The sequence below is a fragment of the Cetorhinus maximus genome, chromosome 3 (genome assembly GCF_964194155.1).
Source record: "Cetorhinus maximus chromosome 3, sCetMax3.hap1.1, whole genome shotgun sequence".
Classification (NCBI taxonomy): domain Eukaryota; kingdom Metazoa; phylum Chordata; class Chondrichthyes; order Lamniformes; family Cetorhinidae; genus Cetorhinus; species Cetorhinus maximus.
Genome location: NC_135881.1, coordinates 173,939,780 through 173,964,316, shown reverse-complemented (window position 1 = coordinate 173,964,316; position 24,537 = coordinate 173,939,780). Strand labels below are relative to the sequence as shown.

The window sequence follows — 24,537 nt, the reverse complement described above, 5'->3', positions numbered from 1 at the left end:
CTTTCACAGGATGTGTGCATCGCTGGTTAGGTCAGCATTTATTGCACACCCCTAATTACCTTTGAGAAGGTGGTGGTGAGCTGCCTTCTTGAATCACTGCAGTCCATGTGGTGTAGTACATCCACAGTGCTGTTAGGAAGGGAGTTCCAGGATTTTGACTCGGTGACAGTGAAGGAATGGTGATATAGTTCCAGGTCAGGATGGTGTGTGGCTTGTGGAGGAACTTGCAGGTGGTGGTGTTCCCATCTGTCTGCTGCCCTTGTCCTTCTATATGTAGAATCATAGGTTTGGAAGGTGCTGTTGAAGGAGCCTTGATGAGTTGCTTCAGTACGTCTTGTAGATGGTACACACTGCTGCCACAGTGCGTCGGTGGTGGAGGGAGTGAATATTTTAAGTGATGGATAGGGTGCCAATCAAGTGGGCTGCTTTGTCCTGGATGGTGCCAAGCTTCTTGAGTGTTGTTGGGGTTGCACTCATCCAGGCAAATTGAAAGTGTTCCATCACACCCCTGACTCGTCCCTTGTAGATGATGGACAGGCTTTGGGGCGTCAGGAAGTGAGTTACTCACTGCAGAATTCCCAGCCTCTGACCTGATCTTGTAGCCACAGTATTTATATGGCTAGTCCAGTTTAGTTTCTGATCAATGGTAACCTCCAGGATGTTGATAGGGGGAATTCAGTAATGGTAATGCCATTGAATATCAAAGGGAGATGGTTAGATTCTCTCATACTGGAGATGGTCATTGCCTGGCACTTGTGTGGTGCAAATGTTACTTGCCACTTATCAGCCCAAATCTGCATGTTGTCCAGGTCTCGATGCATATTGACACAGACTGCTTCAGTATCTGGGGAGTCGTGAATGGTGCTGATCGTTGCAAACATCCCCACTTTAGTGAGAGAAGGTCAATAATGAAGATATGCAGCTGGTTAGGCCTAGAACAGTACACTATGCTGCAACAATTCTCTGGGACTGAGATGATTGACCTCCAACAACCACAGCCATCTTCCTTTGTGCTAGGTATAACTCCAGCCAGTGGAGAGTTTCTCTCTGATTCCCATTGACTTAAGTTTTGCTAGTGCTCTTTGAATGCCATGCTCAATCAAAAGCCACCTTGATGTCAAGACATGTTGCTTTCACCTCACCTCTTGAGTTCAGCTCTTTCGTCTGTGTGGCTGTAGTTAGGTCAGGAGTTGAGTAGCCCTGACGGAACCCAAACTTAGCATCGGTGAGCAGATTATTGCTGGGTAAGTGCTGCTTGATAGCACTTTCAACACCCCTTCTATCACTTAATTGGCTGTAATTGGCTGGGTTGGATTTGTCCTGCTTTTTGTGGATAGGATATACCTGGGCAATTTTCCACATTGCCTGGTAGATGCCAATGATGTAGCTGTACTGGAACAGCTTGGCTATAGGGGCGCGGCAAGTTCTCGAGCACATATCTTAGTAAGATTGCCGGAATGTTGTCAGGGCCCAAAGCCTTTGCAGTATCCAGTGCCTTCAGCCATTTCTTGATGTCACATGGAGTGAATCAAATTGGCTGAAGACTTGTATCTGTGATGCTGGGACCTCAGGAGGAGGCCAAGATGGATCATCCACCTGGCACTTCTGACTGAAGATGGTTGCAAATGTTTCAGCCTTGTCCTTTGCACTGATGTGCTGAGCTCTCCCATCATTTAGGATGAGGATATTTGAAGTCTCCCACCCAGAATACGTTCTGTTCCCTTGCCACTTCTTCCAAGTGTTCAACATGGAGGAGTACTGATTCATAAGTTGAAGCAGGGAGAAAGATAGTAATCAGCAGGAGGTTTCCTTTCCCATGTTTGACCTGATGCCTTGTGACTTCATGGGGTCCAGAGTCACTCTGGTGGGTCTGTTCTGCCGGTGGGACACGACATACCCAGGGATGGTGATGGTGGTGTCTGGAGGAGGGAAAGTTGTAAGAGCGGTGAGAAGATGTAGAGTTGTGAGACTAGGGAGGGAAAGTTTTAGGAGAGGAAATGTTGTGAGAGCAGGGTCTGGCGGGGAGAGGATGAAGTGTAGCTGTGAGACCAGATGGGCAGGGAAGAGTTGTGGGGAGGCAAAGTTGTGAGGGTTTTAAGGGGAGGGGGGTAGCTGTGAGAGCAGGGATTGATGGATTTTTCCACAATCATTTTAAAGCTCTAAAGGAAGCAGTGCTGGGGCCTCCAAGCTCATTCCCTTAGGTCACACCCTCCAAACCGTGGCAAGAAAAAAAACCATGCTGCATGTGTCATGGGCACTCGGAACTGATCCCAGGGCTGTGCCACCAAAGTCTCTGCTTTACAGTCAGCACTGCTACCTCCAAAGACAAGGAACTCGCAACCCCAGTTTTTTTCATTCTTTCATGGGGCGTGGGTGTCGCTGACTAAGCCAACATTTTTCTTACCCATCCCTAATTGCCCTTTAGAAGGTGGTGCTGAGATGCCTTCTTGAATCGCTGCAGTCCATGAAGTGTAGGAACACCCACAGTGCTGTTTGGGAGGGAGTTCCAGGTTTTGACCCAGCAACAGTGAAGGAACGACAATATAGTTTCAAGTCAGGATGGTGTGTGGCTTGGAGCGGAACTTGCAGGTGATGGTGTTCCCATGCATATGCTGCCTTTGTCCTTCTAGGTGGTAGAGGCCGTGGGTTTGGAAGGTGCTGTCGAAGAAGCCTTGATGAGTTGCTGCAATGCATCTTGTAGATGGTTGTTCTGTATCTTGTTCTCACAATGTAACTGCAGTAACTTCAATATTTTCTGATCAATACAAATTAAGATCCATACCACTATCCTTATCCATAGAGTGATTTTTTTGATCAAAGATATGTGCATATCAAGGACATATTTCATCCTACTTTATATCCACTGGTACAGAGCAGAGGTGAATTGATTGTACAGATATCTATGCACTGGATGACCCAGTCCTCCAAGCTGAAGGAAGACATTTTGGTGAGGAATGGTAGCAATATATAAATGAGCATTTAAAATGTGTTTCTGTCTGTCTAGCCATACAAACAAGCAATTACAATAGCTTTGTTGGGTAATCAATCATTAACAGTTGGGAGGAGGGACAGTGCGGTTTGGAGACATTAGCTGTGTATTCAAAGCCTATTTTCTATTCATTGCTTTCCATAACGTCTAGGCAAATCAGGAAACAAATTGAATCAACTATCCAGCAAAATACTCTCATATTTGTGTGCACACACACACACTCTTTTGTCTTCTACAATTTTGGTAGTCCTGTGAAGAAATAAGAAGAAAACCCAAATTGTAAAACCAGTCCAACCATTCAGTCTCAACCTACAAAACAACCCAATTCATAAAACACTATCCAAATTATAATCTTAATCACGACACAACCCTCAAAATGAGCAAGTACAAATGTTAGTATCCAATAAAAAATGCCTTCAGGAAAAGCATTTTAAAAACTGGCTCTTTATTATGCCATAAAAAGCAAGGCTAATTACATACAATCATACCACTTTGTGTGTTCAGCTGTTGCTGTCTTTGAACCAGATGTGAGTATAACAAATACTTTATAGAGAATGCCCACATTGAAGTTTTTCCAGATTAATCTTAGTTCGTTAAAAATGTAACACCTTTATTGAAAAGTATGACTTCAAGTGTTGTGGAGTAGATAGCCTGATTTGTTTACACATAGCAGGTGTACTATGCTTATCTTATATGTAATATAATATACAGCAGCTGTGGACATCTGTTTCAATTAATAATTTACCAGTATTACAAGATGCTTATTCAAATATTTTGTTCAGTGTTCACTGAATAATGGAGTAGTTTCTTTTCAAATCTTATCAGCACTGTGGCCTGAGGAAGACTTTGTTAACTGGATAATAATGCAGACAGGGACAATTATTAAAGAGAAAATGCCATTCAGGTACTAAATAGCTGTAGTACAGAAATGCAAATGAATGAATGTAAACAAGCATGGCAAGCTTTTTTTTCTATGCAAAAATTCAAAAAGAGAGGCTTGCCATTGGGAGAATTGGCAAATCCCTACACTTCACAGCAGGTTACTAATGGATGGCCAGCTGTCAGTCTTGTTCAGTTTTGTCCAGTGTGGTGCTGAGCAGAACCAGGTCAGACTGCCAGGTCACATTGTTCTGACCAGTCCCTGGGCAAGGTTCCCCCAATTTGTTATGATCCCGGATGAAGTACCCCAAATTGTTGTGCTCCCGGGTGAGGACGGATGAACTGACTTCCTTTCTTTATTCATCCCACTTAGCTGGTCGCAACAAGGTTAATTTAAAAAGGATCCCTTCCCTTGTGGTTACCTTTTCCCAGTGCAAATGTATTTATGTTTTAAAAAGGAGCCAATTTAACCAGGCTGTCTTGAGTCAAAGAAATAGTGAGTTTATTAGGTACTAAACACGAGAAAAAATAACAAAAAACGCAACACACATACGCACAGATTAGAAATGAGAAATTGAGTCCAAAAATAAAAGTTAAAAAGATATACGAATCAGTCCTTTGGCTGGTCTATGAGGAGTAGATGATGAAACGTCGAGGCCTTTAAGTTGGGGTAATTGCGGTAGCACTGACTTTGGCAGCTGAGCAGTTGGTTTAGAGATTCTTGGTTCTGCAGGTTAGCTGAAAGGAGTTTTCCTGTTTCCGTTTCGACTATGGCTTTTCTGACTTGTGACTTGCTTCCAACAATTAGAGAGAAAGAGTTTTTTACCTGCAAGAACAGGGATGTTCAGTTGGTGTTCTTCAGCTGTGACCTTCACAGTGCATACACACCAGAACAGAACACCAGGCTAGCACACAGAATTAGGGTTGCAGTTGGCTTTTCTAAACCTCTTTCCTTGTGTATTCCTGGAAGGGAAAAACAAACATGTCTCGCCCAGATTTGTTTTCTTTTCAACTCAGTTCATGTTCACAACCTGGGATATAACTCAACAGCAGGTGGTTTCGGCTGAGATGGTAATCATTTTCCATTATCTCCGTAACCACAGCAGATTTCAGTTCAGTTTACATTGTATCTTTTCCTTTGAAGTGCCTATGCCTGAAGTAGGCTATGTCACACCTTTTAGGTGTGACATTCCATTCACTCTCAACAACACATAGGAATTTTCCAACAAGTGGTTATCTTACAGTCTCAGCCAGCTTTTGCTGCTATGTCCTTTTGTTCAAAAATTAAATGTCTTACTTAAAAGTTTAATATGTTAATAAGTAATTAGGGGATAGGATCCGTGGTCATGACAGCACACACCTGAAAGTTATTTAAGTGCAAGGTGGTATTGTAAGGGAGGATGTGACTATTTAATTTAGAGAGATGTATTTAAAAAGAATCTTAAGGAAATAAAGAAAAGAAAAACTTGCATTTATATATTACTTTTCACAACCTCAGGATGTCTCAAAGCATTTTGCAACCAATTCATCGTTGGCTGTCCCGCAATTTGAGGATGATGCCTACTCAGGGTCCTGATGTTCCGCCATGGCTCTTCATGTGACTAAATAAACTGATTTGCAACCCTCAGATCTTTGGGCACATGGGACAAGACATCCTTAAGGTAGTGAGATCCAGAATGGAGGATTTGCTTCCTTTTCTTTCCTTCTTTGCTGCCACCATGCCTCACCATAAAGGCGTTTGGACTCAAAGCATGATGCAGCTTGATGGACAAGTTGTTGCCATTAAACAATTGGTTGCAAGCATCTCCCAGTCATTAATGTCAATGCTGCCATGCTTCAAGGAGAGCTTCAGAATGTCTTTGTAGCATTTGTCCTCCACTGGAATGCTGAACCTGAACTGGACTACCCATATAAATATTGTGGCTACAAAAGCAGGTCAGAGGCTAGGAATGCTGCAGTGAGTAACTCACCTCTTGACTTCCCAAGCCCTGTCCACCATCCACAAGGCACAAGTCAGGAGTGTGATGAAATACTCTCCACTTGTCTGGATGAATGCAGCTCCCACAACACTCAAGAAGCTTGACACTCTGTCCAGGACAAAGCAGCCCACTTGATTGGCACCCCATCCACAAACATTTACTCCCTCCACCACTGACACACAATGGCAGCAGTGTGTACCATCTAGAAGATGCACCAAGCCTCCTTGGACAGCACCTTCTAAACCCATGACCACTACCATCTAAAAGGGCAAGGGCAGCAGACACATGGGAACACCCATGTGTCCTTCATGGGAACACCACCACCTGCAAGTTCCCCTCCAAACCACTCACTATCGTCATTTGGAAATGTATCGTCGTTTCTTCACTGTTGCTGGGTCAAAATCCTAGAACTCCATCCCTAACAGCACTGTGGGTGTACCTACCACCTTCTCAAAGGCAGTTAGGGATGGGCAATAAATTCTGGCCTAGCCAGCGATGCCCACATCCCATGAATGAATAAAAAAAACACTCACACCAGAGGGCAGTTGATCTTTGATGAGGTGAATAGCCACTTTCAGGTAGATTGTAAATGGTATAGGGGCTATCACACAGCCTTGCTTGCCACCAGTCTGGATTTTGAAAGCATCTGTTTCAGATCTCCCACTCAAGAATGGTGCAGTCGGAGCATCATGAGCCAGTTAAAGGATGCAATGAAGTTTTTTGGATATCCAAATCGCTGGAGCACAACCTAGAGAGCTTCACAAGTTACTTTTGAACTGTAATCACTGTTGTAATATCGGAAACAAGGCAGCCAATTTGCACACAGCTAGGGCCAGTAAACTACAAAGTGACAATGACATTTTGTCATAAAAGCAAAAAACTGCGGATGCTGGAAATTTGAAACAAAAACAAAAATAGCTGGAAAAACTCAGCAGGTCTGACAGCATCTGCGGAGAGGAATACAGTTAACGTTTCAAGCCCAAATGACTCTTCATCAGAACTAAGGAAATATAGAAATGAGGTGAAATATAAGCTGGTTGAGGGGGTGGTATTGTCATGTTTGTTGAAAGATAAATTTTGGTCTGAACACCAGGGAGAACTTGCTTGGCTTCTTAAAACAGTGCTATGCGATCTTTTACATGCACCAGAGGAGGCAGATGGGGCCTGGGTTTAACATCTCACACACAAAACAGAATCTCTGAGAGTGCTGGCCATTTTATGTTCTAATAACATTTGCTGAATGTATCAGTTTTGCCTTAACTTACAATAAATTGTTCTGTAAAGCCTTTTTTGAATGGATATGCACTTGTTTCCTGGCACACAATTCACCACGATAATAACGAAGACATGTGTGTATCCCTTAACCATTTTTGCTCCCTCTAGGAGAATTTCTTGATACCACATAGTTATTTTTCACCCACCATGACAAAAATACAGCATTTCCTGATATTTCGGTACATTGATGCACCACTTGAGACACTTTCCTATTCTTTCTTATTCCTGTATGAGGAGGGCAGCCTCCCTGTTTCTCTTATAAAGCAATATCAGATTGCTTTCTCACATTGAGTTTCACTGTATAACAATGAGACTCAGAGTTAAGTGAACAGGTTTACATGTGCATAACAGGTGTCTTGCACCTGATGCAGAACCTTAGACAAATCTTTTCAATGTTTCTTGCAGGCCCCGTTACTTTATATTCAGAAGTGTGAGTGTATGAGGGAGAGGTATCTTTGTAGCGAGCTAAATTCATACAAAGTAAATATATATTCAGTGTACAAACTGAACCATCCAACCAGGAGTGTCTTGGCTGACTTCATCTGGAACATCAGTAGGGTATTATGATTCACCTTAGGCCAGGAAGTTGGGTGCAAGGAGAGGAGCGGGGAAATCAGCTAGGATCAATGTTCCCTATCGTCATCCAATGACTTGCTGGAAAATGAATACTAAATCAGGTTCAGCTCTAAAGCATCTCTCCTCCCCAAATGAAACAGTTTGGCAACACTAGCAGTCTAGGCTCACAAACAAAGAATGGCCTCCTTGTACAAGGTACTAGAGGCTCCCAGCACTTTTGGAACTGTAACCAGCATGAGTCAGCACCTACAGAAGATCATGACAGTGATCTGAATGCATTGCCTGAAAAGGTGATGGAACCAGATTTAATAGTAACTTTCAAAACAAAATTAGATATATACATGAAAAGAAAAAAAAAATGCAGGGGTAGAGGGAAAGAACAAGAAGTGGGACTAATTAAATAACCGTACCAAAGAGCCATCACAGGCATAATAGGTCACGTGGCCTTCTTCAAAGCTGTATGCCTCTAGGAAAGATGAGCAAACAGATATCCAACTTTCATCTGCTTCAGTCTGCTCACCTCTTGAAAATTCTCTATTGAGCAAAATCTGTACAAAGAACCCATTTTGCTTTGCTTTCAAAGCAAGACATGCACCAGAAATGTTAAAAAGTCTGAGAGAGCCTGTCAGTCCAGTACAGGCCAGTGGTGTCATTTTTCATTTCGCAGAACAGATTGCAATCCAGATGCCCTTTGGTATAACATGTGTAATAACTTGAGATGTTGAGTTGCTGCTGTCTCATCACTTAACTGGAGATTAACTCATGGGATTAAACTTGGCTTTTTTCAAAATTGAAAATAAATCAAACACAGCTTTAAAAAAAAACTGCTACCAATGTACACCTTACATTTAGCTTAAATAGATACACAGGAAAGAGTCAATGGGAAATGTCAATTTTATTATTTTAGACAAATTCATCAATCAATGTTACTAAAATAGTTTTTCGAAATAATTTCTATGCAGCACAATCCACCTTAAGCTACTTACCTACAAAAATGAACCCATTTCATTTTATTTATTATCAGGAGCCTCACAATTCTCATTGCAAATCTGAGCTTTCCAACCTATTTAGATTATTAAAATATTATACATAAGACTCTCTACTTACAGTAAGCCAGTGACTACTATTTCATAAGACAGGACATTTTACCATGTCAGATAGAAGATAGGAGTGTGTCCCTTCAAGGCTAGATGATATTTTTATGTTGTGGGTTCTTGAAATAATCACCAGATCAGGCCTTGTTGTTTTGTTGATTTTTTGTGAAACCAGTATATTCTTGGAGAGCTGGAACTGAACCAAATAGCACATGTGAGAAAGAACTGAATGCAGAAGGTTGAACATGTAAACCATTGTCTAAAGTTTAAACTTTCCTACAGTTATACTTGGTTTCACCCTAATGTTTATATCCATCTTTCCGCTCTCTGTAAGTTCTCCTATTCTACTCCAACACCAGCCATCACCCATTTCTCTGACTCCAGCTTTTTGTGCCTTCCCTCCTACCTTTGCTCTACCTTTCATGACCATACTTTCAACCACATATAGGCCCCATGCTCCACTATTTTTCTACATTACAGGTGATATATAAATGCACACTATGGTTACGATGTTTAAACTTAATTGTCTGTGGTCTGTTGCAGGTCTTGAGCCAAGACTGGCAATGAATCATGTGGGAAAAATGGTCCAATCAAACGTGATAGAATAAATAAGGGTGGCACCCTTAGAGAAAATGTGTAATAGCATATGCCATTCACAAGAGTTTTAATATATTGCTGGTGGATGTTCAGTGTAATTGCTCAAAGTAAAATGCAAGATTTGCTATGTTACCCATGTCTGTCATTTTTGTGATGCTGGTTTTCTCCCTCTCTCTTCAGATTCTATTTCTCTTTCTATTCTTTGCAGTTTGTCTCTGTATCTTCTTATGCTTCTGTCTTTTCTGGTTCTTTACTTTGTCTTTTATTTTTCCCTCTATTGCCTCCTTTATCACTCCTGTTTATTTGCCTGCTCTCTCTTTTCTTTTGTCAGTCAGGAGTTTGACTGCTGGTTGATGGGAGACGCAGGCATTCGCTGAAGAAAAGAGTTCAGTCAGGATTGTAGGTCAACTTTGGGGAGGGAGCACTCTGAAATGTAGAGCAACTGGATGGTATTAAAAAGCAATGACAAATGGGCGGTGTTATATCACACTTGTCTGCTCCCAATTCCACAATTGATCTCCTCCCTTCATCAGTTTATATCCTCCTAACTCAACTTCTCACTCCCAGCACCCTGTTCCATTTGTCTTCCCGATCACCCCCTATTCTCTGTACCCTCTCCCACACTTGACTCATTGCACACATACACACCTCTCCCTCTCAGTCTCTTATTTGAGCCTGTCAGCAAAATCAGCTCAAAGCCTTCTGTTACCTCTGTTCATTAACCTCCTATCCCACACAGACCTTCTGTCTTCTCTCCAGTTTTCCAACTCTGTGCTCTTGTCTCAACCTTCCCTTATATGCCAACGCCTGCTTAAAATAAAACAGTGCCAAACATCCCAACTAAGCTCCAGACGGCATCATTATGAGGGATGAGCTAGAAGTCACAAAGAATTTTGAAACTTATTAACATCTTTTTGTGGGTCTTTTCTCTGTCCATTTCAGCACCTCTTTTTAAACTAGCGAGTGTTTAAAAAGGACCCCGACAGTATGAGAGAGGTGAATTATGTGAGCATGCCAATAACAGTCTCATCCAAGCAATTTTTTTTTCAAATAAATGGCATTGAAAATGAATGGAACTAAAGGAAGTTAAAGATGATCCTGATTCTTTATAACTATTTTTGAAGAGGTTTCTTATGGTGGGAATCTAATATATTGTAGTACAACCTTTAGTCATGAATCAGCCACCTTGGTTTTCTGCTCATTATCGATGTTTGTCATGAAATGACACAGATAAATCATAACAGCAGATGCTTTTTCATCTATAATTAAAGCTGAGTTTTATCCTTTTCACTAACATGCACACAAGAAGTTATTGGTCTATACATGTTTAAAAAAAAGGGTAGGGTACACCACTTCCACTTATTGTTTTTTACATGCCTCAAAAGAGCTATATTACGCAATCATGCTGTTTGTATTTAATTATACAGCATTTTAAATGTTATTTTCTCTTCCTGCTTATTTATCATGGTGGCATAGAAACAGGGTGCAGCTGGACGCAACAGTAATGAAGACAGGTGTTTCACAGAATTGGTCCTGCTAGCAGCTGAAAACTGACTAGATTCCCTTCCACCTTCTCTGCCCCTCCCCATGGCCCAGACCACACCTGAAAAAGACAAGAAAGCAATTGGCTCCTAGACATGTACCAACTTCACTCAGAATCAACATTAAGATGTTTTTGAGGATGACCCCCAAGAGTACCTAATCTCCCATTCTGCTTGGGACTTGAGTCAGCTCTACTTGGCACCTTTTTTGACAGTTTTGCCAAAATGGGGTGGGAAGAGAGAGAAAGAGAGGTAGAGAAAGAGAGAACACAGCAGTGATTCTGGGCAGCCCTGATTACATCACCTTACAGACATTCCTAGTTCCCACTGTTCTCATGCATCTATACATAAATCACAGACACCATATGAATCACAGCATGAAGTTCCCCAGATATAAAGCTATTCCACTGGGCCCATCTCACTAGCTCCCCCTGTGCTACTTCCTGCTGCATTTAGGTCAGTAGCCCCTGCCAAAAAGGACATATGAAGCGCAGTGCCTGTTTTGCAGAGACAGCATGACCACCTGCAACTACTTTTAAGTTGTTTTTTATATTGCAGGACCATTTTGGGAGAGCAGGTGCTATGCTGGCCTTCTGGTAATATTTAAAGTTCCACCTGGGCAGTTAACAATAAAGTAGATTGCCGCTGTGGCCACAAGAAAGTAACTAAGACAGCTTATATTTCTATATAATACAGCCAACATAAAATGAACTAAAATTTGCCATCAGCTGCTGTTATAGAAGCTAAAATATATTTGCACTCCGCAATGTGCCTCTCCATTGCCTGCCTCAGCCCATTTGCTGCTAAAACCCTCATGTTTGCTTTAGTTACTTTCAGACTCGACAATTCCAATGCTTTACTAGTCAGCTTCCTATTCTCCACCCTCCATAAACTTATGCCCATCCACAACTTTGCTGCATGATATCATGATGGAGTGAGGACAGAAAGAGAATGAAGTGCCGAGCAGCTTGAGTCATGAGCACAAGACAGTGTGAGAGAAATTATTAAGGCAAATTGTTCTTTTCAAGTTTCTAGTTCCTTCCCAGCTATATCCACCAGAGCATATTTTTCTCCCTCCTCCAATAACCCACCTCTCTACTTGAAGATGCTCATTCATTCTGTAGTATGGGTCCAGGGGTCATAAGTCACCCTCCAATACCTCACCCAAGTGACCATTCTACATGCACTTGTCTGGATGATACCTGTTCAGGAACCTATTCAACCATGAGGGATTTTAAAATCGCATCCACAAATGTGCATTTTCCAGCAGTGAATGAGCATTGAGGCTGATGTTTCCACTCCCTAGGCCTAGTGGGCTATTTCATTGCAGCATCTTTCGTGTTGTCCTGGCTGAGTTCAACTAACCACCCAAACCAGGGATCTAATCAGGGATATTCATGCTTTTGCCAACTGAATGATTTCCATGAACACTTAAAACTGCCACTTGTTTGGGTCAGAACATTAGAAAGCTCAAGGGTTAGAAAAGGCCATTTGACCTACTAGGAGACTGGCGGCAGAAGATTAGTGAAAATATGGCTCCCACGCACCTTGCTGTGAAAATGTAATTGTGCATCCTCCTGTCCAGGATATACCCAACACTATATTTATCTCTTCTTTTCTGCTTTCTTTCTTTCTCTCTCTCCCTTTGTTCCTCTTACGGTTTTATATTTCTGCTTTTTTCTTTTATTTATTTTCACAGCCCGACTGGTTACAGGTCCGAGTTACCATATTGTTTAAATTGCTTCCTCAGGTTGAAAAACTGACAGAAAGAAAAATAACAATATGGTATGGTAGGATGGTAGTTATGTTACTGGATTAGTAACCCAGAGGCTTGGATCAATGATCCAGATTCATCAGTTCAAATGTCATCATGCCAGCCGGGCAATTTTAATTCAGTTACTTGTATAAAAATTTGGAATTCAAAAAAATGGTTGGCCTGAATTTTTCCGATGACAGGGTCTCGCTTCCTGTCATCCGAAGAGTCGGCAGGGAACACATACCCACCAACTCTGAGTGCCACACAGTCATTTCACTCAAATGAGCATTAAGTGGCTGCAGGTGGGACTTCTGTGCCCTCACTCGGGAGGAAGCTCCACCTCAGAAAGTGGCCGGCAGCTCTCCAGTTCCTGCAGTGACAGAGCTGCAGTGGACAGGGAAGGAATGCAGGAGGACACCTGAGACTAAGTCCAGGCACCAGAGGCCCAGGTAAGTTCAAGGGGTCCCCAGGTGGGGAGGGTAGGGAAGGCCTGTGGGGAGGGGAGTGGTGGCGGTGGTGGGTGTGAAGTGGGCAATCAGGGTCTCTAGGGAGAGGCCGAGGAAGGGGACGGAGGTCCGATGAAGGAGGGGGTGGCGCCTTCAGAAGGGGACATCTGATTGAATCACCTCTCTCTTCCTGCCTGAGGTGTAACTTTGTTGATTTTCGGTCTTCCCCCACGCAACTTCAATCCTCCTGCCAGCCTAAAAATTGAGCCTGGCCAGGAAACAGCCCTTAAGTAGCCAATAATTGGCAAATAGAAGTAGCCAACAACTGCGGTGAGGCTGGGCTTCCCGCCCAAGGCCTTGCCCGCCCCAACATAAAATCGCTGTGTGGTTGGGGTGGGTAGGAACCCAGAGGGAGTTTCATCCCTTCAATTTCACACTCCCGCCACCTAAAAACCTGCCGGTGGGGGAGCGTGAAATTCTGGCCCTAGTATCAGTAATGGTGGCTGTGTAGAAGCCCATCTGGTTCACTATGTCCTTTAGGTCTGACCTATATGTGACTCCAGACCCATAGCTTGCCTGTGAACTGCCCTCTGAAATGATGTAGCAAACTACTCAGCTGCATTCAAGAAGTTGGTTCACCACTACATTCTCAAGAGCAAGTAGGGATAGGCAATAAATGCTGGCCTCAACAGTGACACCTACACCCTGTGAATGAATAAAAACAAGGCTCAATTTGCTATAAAATTAAGGTATCCTGGTAAATCATCTAGACTGTGCAGTTTTAATGGGGCACTTTCATTTTTTGCTGGTGATCCCATCTGGTGTTCTTTCTTTGGAGAGCAAAAGAAAACAAATGGAAACTAAGGAATCACAATTGGCAGGGGTACTGCAGGCAAGAGAGTTGATAAACCTTTAGTGTGGGCCAGATTCTCTTGAGGCCCATATAATTAGTACACTGGTCTACTGGTTTATTTAGAGCTCTGTTTTTGTGATAACACTTATTGCTTGGAACCAAGGACAATTTTTAAAAAGTGTTATGACTCCGTGCCAACAGCTGCAACTTTTAGTTTTCCCACAATTGTCCCTTAAGTAGTTCTTTTTTTTAATTTGCTGTCTATTTCCTACTATTTGGACTGAGGCACTGCAAGGATCCTGATACAACCAGGGCAAAATAAGGACAACATTTTTTCAGTTCAAACACTCTAGCTGTTAAACTTATGACCTTTTTCTCGTTTCAGTTTCCGAGGAAATTTCACAAATTGCAGTGGAGTTTATGTTGCATTTCTATTCTGGGGAATCTATGAAGAGGTGGTGAAAAACTTGAGGTTTGAAGTCTCCTGTTACAAACAATTGAAAGGTAGAAAATAGAAAGTTAGCCAATTGGAATAGATCCAATTGCTTTATATCTCTACCTTCCACATAGATATATTTTTGTAATCAGCTGGAATTCTTGGTGCTATGGAAATCAGAAGGAATGATGGCAATTAAAGAGCAGCAGATTGAAAGTCATGTATTACACTTCTAGACACGAGATCTTCCCTGCAGTGTATAGAAAAGTTCACTCCCTCCACCAGCAGCAAACAGTGGCAGCAAGATGCACTGTAGCAGCTCATCAAATTTTCTTCGACCACACTTCCAAACCCGCAAACGCTACCACCTAGAAGGACAAGGGCAGCCAATGCATGGGAACATCACTGTCTGCAAGTTCCCTTCCAAGCTACTCACCATCTTGACTTCACAGAATCATAGAATCACAGAACTGTTACAGTGGAGAAGGAGGCCATTCGGTCCATCGTGTCTACACTGGTTCTCTGAGCATATTAACTTAGTGCCAATCTCCTGCCTTTTCCCTGTAACCCTGCACATTGTTTATATTTAAATAATCATCCAATGCTCTCTTGAATGTCTCAATCGAACCTGCCTCCACCACACTTCCAGGCAGTGCATTCCAAACCCTAACTACTCGCTGTGTGAAAAAGTTTTTTACACCTCACATTTGCTTCTTTTGCAAAAGACTTTAAAACTGTGCCCTCTGTTTACGAACATGAACAGTTTCTCCCTATCTACTCTGTCCAGACCCCTCATGATTTTGAAAACTTCTATCAAGTTGGAACTGCGAACTATATCACTGTTTCTTCATTGTCACTGGGTCAAATTCCCTCCCTAATTGTACTGTGGGTGTACCTACATCACGTGAACTGCAGTGGTTCAAGAAGGCAGCTCACCACCACCTTCTCAAAGGTAATTAGGGATAGGCAATAAATGCTGGCCTAGTCAGTGACACCCACATCCCAAGAATGAATTAAAAACTTTGCTGTTCACTCATGTAACACATCGTCCTTGACAATAAATATGACCAAAGGCTATCTAATTGACTGTACCAACACAGCTAGATATGCCCTCTCCTATCACAGTGTGCAATTTTTCTTCTTTATCCTCTCTATATTTTGAATGTTTGTTACTTTTGAACATTTTATTAATGCCTGAATATTTGACTCCAGAATTGATATAACAAAAGGTCCCATTCTGCTTGAAAATTATTGAAGAAGCTTTGGCAATCTCTCAACAATCCCAACCTCACAGAACAGAAGCAAACATTTCACGGTTGGTCCTAATGTATCATTAACACTTCATCTCTTCCAATTCCTAACTGGTAACAGAGAACTTGTTTTAAAAGGCATCAGCCACAAATTTCATTAATTTTTTCCTCAAAACATGTTTTGTCCCCATCAAGTTGTACAGAAAAATCAGAAAAAGTGGCAAAATTTTACAAACTGATACTTTTCAGTTTGATACAGGCCTTGATTTAAAAATGGTGGAGGAAGCCAAAATCCAGAAGTCCTGTCCCTATACATGGCACCTATCATTTTCATGTGGGCAGGAATGGGCCGGGTTGGGATTTGCCCATGTGTTTCACGGAGGCAGCTGCCAAGTTAAAACAACAGCTGCCCCAAGTCATATCTGATTTTCATTTGCCAGGGGTGGAAAACACGACATGTGCTGATTAGACCTGGTAAGAACAGGTCTAAACTTTACAGAGTCTTTTGGAGATTTGGGGTATCCTTTTGGAGAGGTAGGGTACCCCTTTGGATATGGTCCCAGGACACCTTTGCAAGAGGTCAGGTGCCTTTTGGGAGAGGTAAGGTGTCCTTTGGGATTGTTAAAAGTGGACATGAATGTGCATAAAAAGTGCATGAACTCGTTGGAACTGTCAAGAGATCTGTCAAGAGGAACTGTCAAAAGTATCAAAAAGCAACTGTCAAAAGCAACTGTCAAGCTGTCAAGGCATTTAAAATTCCTGCCCTTTAAATCTTTGGAAAAAAACTGTGTGGATTGTTAAAGAAAATCACTGTTTGCTATTGCATTCTGTCTGCTGACATAAGCCTGAGGACCACCATTACTGGATTTATGCTGGATGATAGATTTTGTAGCCTTCCACTATCACAGTAGGGTGCTTTCCATCTCACAGTTTGTTTGACAGCTCCAAGTGGTTATAGACTTTTTGAAATGGGACTATGAATTCCAATGCTTACTTTTATAAGGGATTAAGCACTTTAAGATTAAGAACTTTATTTTAATCTCAGTATGGCTCCTGAGGTCTGCCCATGGTGGATACAGGATGAGTTGGCATAGTAGATATAAGGGCAAAGGACGGTGGGTGGAGGGGCAATGGTTGGCATAAATTGGCACAAAGTTGCATAGGGTCTATAAAGGGGCATGAGGGTGTGTGGAGGGCATAGATTGGCATGGAGGAAGTGAGGGTTTATAGAGGGGGCTGGAGGGCATAGGTTGGCATGAAGGATATTAGGGGCCATGGGAGTGTGGATAGAGTGATTGAGGTTGCAAGGGTTGGCATGGATGGGGCATGGGGAGTGTGTGGGTGGGTGGGGGGGGTGGGGATGAGGGGGTGTGAGGGGTGAGGCCTGGAGTGCTGTTTTTTGTTTTAATTCTTTTAAAAAAATCTTTGACAAAGCGCCAGTGCACTCAGGCAGACCTTCTGCCCAGCCCACCTCCACACCCGACATCCTCCACACTTGCTCCGGGGTCACCTGAGCTCAACTCCCAGGAAATCCCTCCCCCCCGGACCAAAAATCCCAACTTCTGGGGCACTTTCTCCCGGGTTGGGTTTCTGGAGCCGGGAAATGTCCTGATCCTGCACTCCTGACCCAGGAGCCAAAATTCAGGCCATGCTGTCATATTTTCATATTTTTAAAGCTAGTTTGAACAACTACATATCGATTAAATTAAGTTTCAAAATAAAATAAGTGTATTTGAAAAAGTGATAAATCAAACCGTAACTACGATAATCCAGTTTAAAAACCTCAAATGTTCTGGGTAATTCTAATGAAATTGTTGACCAGATCAATAATTTATTTAAAACAAACCTCTCAATTAAAAATAAAACAGATTAAGTGTCTGAACCAGACACAGTAAAGGACCATCACAACGGACCAGATAATGGACCATCACAACAGACCCAAAAAAGGACCATCAGGCCTGACCCTAATCAAACAGAAGAGCAATACAAACCTTTCTGGATTACTATCATCATGTTGCCTTGTTGCTAATTATACTGAGTTTCTATATGATGGACAAGATTGAAGGTTACCTTGATATTCCGGGGTGACATAGAGCAAGCTTCAGTTCTAACCCCATCTGGAAACTTCTACTATTTGGTTGAGTCTTATAACTGCCCTGCCTCAAAGTATGCAGTAAATTACTTATTTATTGCCCATAATAGTCAAAACAGGATAGTAGTTGAAGGAAAAAATATTTTTATTTTCAGTGGAATTACCAGGCATTACATGTCTACATTAGAACCTGTATGTATCTGTTTAATGAAAGTTAATCTTTTGCTGATTAATATTTCAGGAGTGTTTGGGAGAGGATGGCAGGCCAGGAATTACAGCCAAAGAGAGAAGGCATGCAAGAGTGAGCTGGGGCAGATAAACACTGGAGATAGGCAGCCTAGTATCATAGCAAAGGAGAGAAATCAGAAGTGGTTACAAAAAGAAAAGGGCAGGAGTTGCCTGGTAAACCAAAACAAGAATGGTAGCAGCTTGGAAAACCAGAACAGGGAGCAGCAGCAGCTGGGAAAACCAAAACAGGGATCAGCAGCCTGGAAAACCAGAACAGGGAGGAGCAGCGGCTGGGAAAACCCAAACAGCGGCAGCAGCAGCCGGGAAAATCAGAACAGGAAGCAGCAGCCGGGAAAATCAGAACAGGAAGCAGCAGCCGGGAAATCCATAACAGGAAGCAGCAGCCGGGAATACCAGAACAGGGAGCAGCAGCAGCCGGGAAAACCAGAACAGGAAGCAGCAGCAGCCGGGAAAACCAGAACAGGAAGCAGCAACAGCCGGGAAAACTAGAACAGGAAGCAGCAGCCGGGAAAACCAGAACAGGGAGCAGCAGCAGCCGGGAAAACCAGAACAGGAAGCAGCAGCCGGGAAAACCAGAACAGGGAGCAGCAGCCGGGAAAACCAGAACAGGGAGCAGCAGCAGCCGGGAAAATCAGAACAGGGAGCAGTAGCCGGGAAAACCAGAACAGGGAGCAACAGCAGCCAGGAAAATCAGAACAGGGAGCAGCAGCCGAGAAAACCAGAACAGGGAGCAGTAGCCGGGAAAACCAGAACAGGGAGCAGTAGCCGGGAAAACCAGAACAGGGAGCAGCAGCAGCCGGGAAAACTAGAACAGGGAGCAGCAGCAGCTGGGAAAACTAGAACAGGAAGCAGCAGGAGCCGGGAAAACCCAAACAGGGAGTGGCAGCCGGGAAAACCAGAACAGGGAGCAGCAGCAGCCGGAAAAATCAGAACAGGGAGCAGCAGCCGGGGAAATCAAGACAGGGAGCAGCAGCCGGGAAAATCAGAACAGGGAGCAGCAGCCGGGAAAATCAGGACACGGAGCAGCAGCAGCCGGGAAAACCAGAACAGGGAGCAGCAGCCGGGAAAATCAGAACAGGGAGCAGCAGCAGCCGGGAAAATCAGAACAGGGAGCAGCAGCAGCCGGGAAAACTAGAATAGGGAGCAGCAGCCGGGAAAACCAGAACAGGGAGCAGCAGCAGCCGGGAAAACCCGAACAGGAAGCAGCAGCAGCCGGGAAAACCAGAACAGGGAGCAGCAGCAGCCCGGAAAACCAGAACAGGGAGCAGCAGCCGGGAAAACCAGAACAGGGAGCAGCAGCAGCCGGGAAAACCAGAACAGGGAGCAGCAGCAGCCGGGAAAACCAGAACAGGGAGCAGCAGCCGGGAAAACCAGAACAGGGAGCAGCAGCCGGGAAAACCAGAACAGGGAGCAGCAGCCGGGAAAACCCAAACAGAGAGCAGCAGCAGCCGGGAAAACCAGAACAGGGAGCATCAGCCGGGAAAATCAGAACTGGGAGGAGCAGCAGTCGGAAAAACCCGAACAGGGATCAGCAGCCGGGAAAACCAGAACAGGGAGCAGCAGCAGCCGGGAAAACCAGAAGAAGGAGCAGCAGCAGCCAGGAAAACCAGAACAGGGAGCAGCAGCAGCCAGGAAAACCAGAACAGGGAGCAGCAGCAGCCGGGAAAACCAGAACAAGGAGCAGCAGCAGCCAGGAAAACCAGAACAGGGAGCAGCAGCAGCCAGGAAAACCAGAACAGGGAGCAGCAGCAGCCAGGAAAACCAGAACAGGGAGCAGCAGCAGCCGGGAAAACCAGAACAGGGAGCAGCAGCAGCCAGGAAAACCAGAACAGGGAGCAGCAGCAGCCAGGAAAACCAGAACAGGGAGCAGCAGCAGCCAGGAAAACCAGAACAGGGAGCAGCAGCAGCCAGGAAAACCAGAACAGTGAGCTGGAGCAACCTGGAAAACAAGAGCAGGAACAATCTGCATAAAGAAAACAGCTGAGGATCAGCCTTCAACAGAGTCATAACTTCAAAAAATAAGACTGAGAGGAAGAGGATTTGCACAGCACCAGATGAGTGGCTAGCAAAAAAGGAAATGACAGCAGAATAGGAGCTGGGATGGGACAAAGCAGTGTCAGGACACTTGCTGGACTCAGGAGTCACCTCCCCAAAATCAAGCATCTAAAGCAAAGGACTTATACTGCAGTCCTCTATTCCCACAAGACTTCAGCTTCCCGGCACCATTTTCAAGTCTAGGAAATTATTTACAAATCTCTAGATTTTAAAGTCAGAAATTTACATTATTTATTGCTTTAAAAAAGCTAAATTAAAACATTACCCTCCCGTCTCTGGGCCCAAGGTTAGGTTGCTTCACCACAGACAGAAACAACTGAAAAAAAACTGGGTTAACAAACATGGCCATTGAAAAACAGTGCAGGGCAGCAAATGCCACATTTATAGATAATTTTGGTGTCGTCACAGTAAAAAGATTATTTTCAAGATTCAAGTTTAATTAAAATGAACTTGGGTCTTGCATCTATGCCAAAAGAGAATAAAATCAGACCCTTTTCTTTCCAAGCCATTATGCTCGCATCTTCCACCTACAAAATGAATTGCTAAATGCCTTTCCAAGCGTAGAGCACAGTTTGTCAGGTTACGGATTGTAAGCATTTCATGTCATCTCTCTCCTCCAACCTTGTTTTTGTGGGCAAATTACCAATTCCATCAGGAGGAGATTCTGCAGAGCTGAAGCCTAGACAAACATTCTGTGGCTGATGCTATTTATACTCTCCCATGTCTGTTCAGTCCAAGTCCCTTCATACAACCACTGTATTTTTTTAGATGCATTTTTGGCAACTGCTTTCTTGACTGTAGCAGACCCAGAGTTCTTGCGGCATTTTGCTTATGATACTTCATTATATAGTTAGTACATTCACAGTGTGTTGATAGCGTAAGGGTCCATATTGAATGGAGTGGCAAGGCCAGTGATCAAATGAAATATTCTTTCCTTGATGGTTTTGGGCTTCTTGATTGTTGTTGTAATTGTGCCCATTCAGGCAAGTTCTGAGTATTCTGCTATTATTTTGATTTGAGGTATGCAGGTGACAGGGAGAGACTTTGAAGGTGAGGAGGCAGTGATCACAAATTGCCCAGCCTTTGCCCTAACTTTATCTCCATGGTGACGATGCAGCTCATCTAGAAATCGTTCTGGATAATGATGGCCCCAGGTTATCAATAATGGTGGTGCCACTAAAGCTCATGGGGAGGTGGTGGGGCTTTTTCTTGTTTGAATTCGAATTTATTACCTAGTGCCATTTCTCAACTGTTATACTTGGCATGGGCCTCTTCATTATTAGATGAGTTGTGAATGGAGCTGAAGACTGAAATAATCAGCAAATCTGATCTTACAATAGAAGGATGCTTGTTGATTAAGCAACTGACAGTAATTAGTAATGTTGTGGGGCTGCAAAGATTGGCCTCTGACCATCTTCCTTTGTCTCAGCCACTAAGGGCTTTCCCTTTGACCCCTACTGTGCAGATTTGCTAGAAGTCCTTGACCTCATACTTAGTTGAATGCTGTTTTGAATCATAGCATCTTATAGCAGAGAAGTAAGACATGAGGCCCATCGTGCTCTTTGAAAAAGCTATCCAATTAGTTCCAAATGAAGGCCAAACTCTATGGAGAGAGGGAAATTAGAGTGCTTTTCATTCCTGGGTCATTCTTGCACATTTCTTGGTAGCTAGCTCAGAACTGCATTGATGGGAGGTCTGAAAGTCAGTAACTGTTATACTGTTGATGACAGAAACAATGCGGAGGAAAATGAGCAGGGGTGACTTGAACCCTCAAAAGTACAAACCAAAAATCACCACTTTGCATTTTGAATGTTGGCAAGTTGTGATTTCAATTAATTGCTGCATAATTTTGCTTTCCTTGATGTATTATGTCAACACCCTTGCAATGTCTGCATAGTCTGCATTAATTTAAGCATAAACATTCTGAAAAGATATAGAAATCCCTAAAGTATGTTTTGAAAATGGCACAGATGTAAAATTTATGCTTGCTCCGCGTTTATTTTTTAATTCATCTTTAAGTTGGTACTTTAGCTCTAATTTTGCCTCGTCCTTTTTAATAGAACCACTGTATATTTCTCGCAAAAGTATTTAACTGGCTGTCTTTTTTAGCTTTGCATCTGTGTGAATGTAAATGGAAATTTACAGTCAGTAAAAGGTAACTTTATAAAGTCTATTCTCTGCAAGTTTAAAATGAGGTGCATGATAAACAGAGCATTTCCTTAAAAAAATACACAATCCTGAGCAATTGAATCATCGTTTATTTTATGCGTAGTTAAACATCCTACTGTAAACCTTTGAGAATTAACCCTCATTGGGGACTTGCTGTTTTAAACTAAACCAATTACAAGCAGCCAGCTGGAGTGGAAACTTGCACCATGATGCCTGCTAAAGGGTTACTGTATCTAAGGAAAGATGCAGACAGGGACTGCACTATGGTAAATAGGAGGATAAATATTTTCTTCACAGATGCAATTAATACTGCAATTAAGGTAGACATTTCACTGATGGAAAGGGGAGACTGTACTGCGGTTTACATCCACGTATTCTATCAACAGGAAGTAGAATTCACTTCCTTTGCTCTCCTGCCAAAAGTTATTTAACTGATGATCTTGAGGCAAGAAGCAGCAAAGGCAAGCCGGTTGTTTTGCGTGAGTACTCAGCGGAGTCCGCTTCTTCACCAGGAGGTCACTTCTCTTGCACCACCCCGCGAACCAGTTTAAGTCTGCGGAGCACTACTGAAATGACAACACTGCAAAGTCAGCTGACTGCAGTGTCACAGTGCTGCTGGTTTCTTCACGATCGCAACTGCCAGAAAGCTAGCTCTTGCTGCTGCAGTTTTCCAGTCGCAGTGCGGCAAAGCAGACGCTGCAGCAGGCTCAAGCAGCAATAGGATTCTTTCACCTGTGCCGTCAGTTTGTGGGAGAAAAAGGCTATCAGGAGTGAAATAGGAAAAGAAACTGCCTACTAGTTTTACAGGTTAATTTTCTTGGCATACAGTGCTTTCAGTTCAGTAACGGGACCATAAAAGAGATCTGTGCCCATAATGCTGGGATGAGAGCCTTTGATGAAGGATGCCTTGCGATCCCCTGCCTCTTTATTAATAGTTTCTTGTGCCATGCTGACATACCTGCAAGGTCGAGACAAAGGATACAGTACTTTTCATCAGCCATTTGATCAAGGCCTTTTTTTGTAACCTTGCAGCTTGATGTTTCTGTCTTAGCACAGATCAGGGATGACAGTAATAACATGGATTGACAACAGTATCTTTCTCTGGCTTAGCACAGAACTCAAATTAGAAGCCAGACTTGCTGACCTACTTCACTTCAAATCATTCTTGGATGCAGGGCAGCAGCTGTCTTGTACCAACATCACTAGCCATCGTGTGGAGAATCCCGGGGATTGCAGTGCATGTCATGCTGGAGACTGAGGAAAATGGAGATGTACACATTTGTATTTCCAATTGCAGTTTTAAGCAGCTATAAAATCCGACCGTCAAACTGCTTCATCGTTCTTTTGTCGCCGTGTGTGGGATAAATTGTCTTTTAATATCAGCCTTTATCTGAGCTTCAACCTCTGGAATTAATGCATCAACCTGCTTGTTCTAACGGATTTCACTGAATAAATGCAATGCAGCTGGGGGCAAAGAAATAGCATCCAGATAACAAGAGTGTTGTGAAAACAAAGGAAGCACTGTATCATCACCTGGATTGCACTATTTGCATCACTCTCTTATCCTTGATGTATCTTTACATTTTTCTACATCAAGTTCAGGAGCTGCAGACATTGCCAGAATGTGGTATCTAATGAGCCAAAAAACAAAATGACAGCCGGTGGAAACTGCAAGAGGAGACAGTAGCACATTTAGGTTTTTGCCAATTTGATGCATGTATTATGTGAGCCAGGGCCCTAAGGGACAGGCTTTAAAATGGGGGAAAGCGAATCACAGTTGAAGGAATAAAAAAAATGACAGGAGTAGTGGAGAGAGTCTGCAGTGCAGAATGCCACAGAAACCCTTCGCAGATAGCAATTCCACCAGCTGCTCAAAACTGAATAATTCATGGATTAAATCATCCCGGACTCACCTTTTGGATAGGCTGGTATGATTGGAATTTTGAATATATATATATATATATATATCATACATATATAAAAAATTTTGCATGTAAAATGTCAATTTGGATCTGAAGGGTTGTCAAAAGCTGGGTGCTTCATATGAAAAAATATCTTCTGATCCCGTGACAATAAGCCTGCAAGGAATGTATTTTTATCACAAGGCAGCGTTGAGTGAAATTATGTTAACTGTGAGAAAAACAAATGCATAATTCCAATGGCATCTCTTATTTATTTTTTGCTTTGTTGTGCTGAGTTGAGATGCTACAGTATTTAGAAACTGTTTCCATCTCTCAAATGTGTTGTTGCTGAAGGATTAGCTCTTTTTTTTCAATATCACATGAACCATTTTTCTGATAT

The 24,537-nt window shown here is 43.0% G+C and overlaps 1 protein-coding gene across 2 annotated transcripts in view; it reads left to right on the top strand.

The window, feature by feature from the left end:
- LOC144679048 (uncharacterized) overlaps positions 1–22,308 on the top strand; it is a 55,100-nt gene extending 32,792 nt beyond the window's left edge. Inside the window, exon 2 of one of the 2 annotated variants that reach the window (XR_013576233.1) lies at positions 14,371–14,488. Coding sequence is in view for 1 of the 2 variants with exons in the window: in XM_078539309.1 (XP_078395435.1) it covers positions 18,005–18,501 (497 nt within the window). In the remaining variant the exon portion in view is untranslated. Of the gene's footprint in view, positions 1–14,370; positions 14,489–18,004 lie in introns of those variants that run through there. The other variant, XM_078539309.1, reaches the window with a different exon arrangement.
- Positions 22,309–24,537: the final 2,229 nt, after the last annotated feature.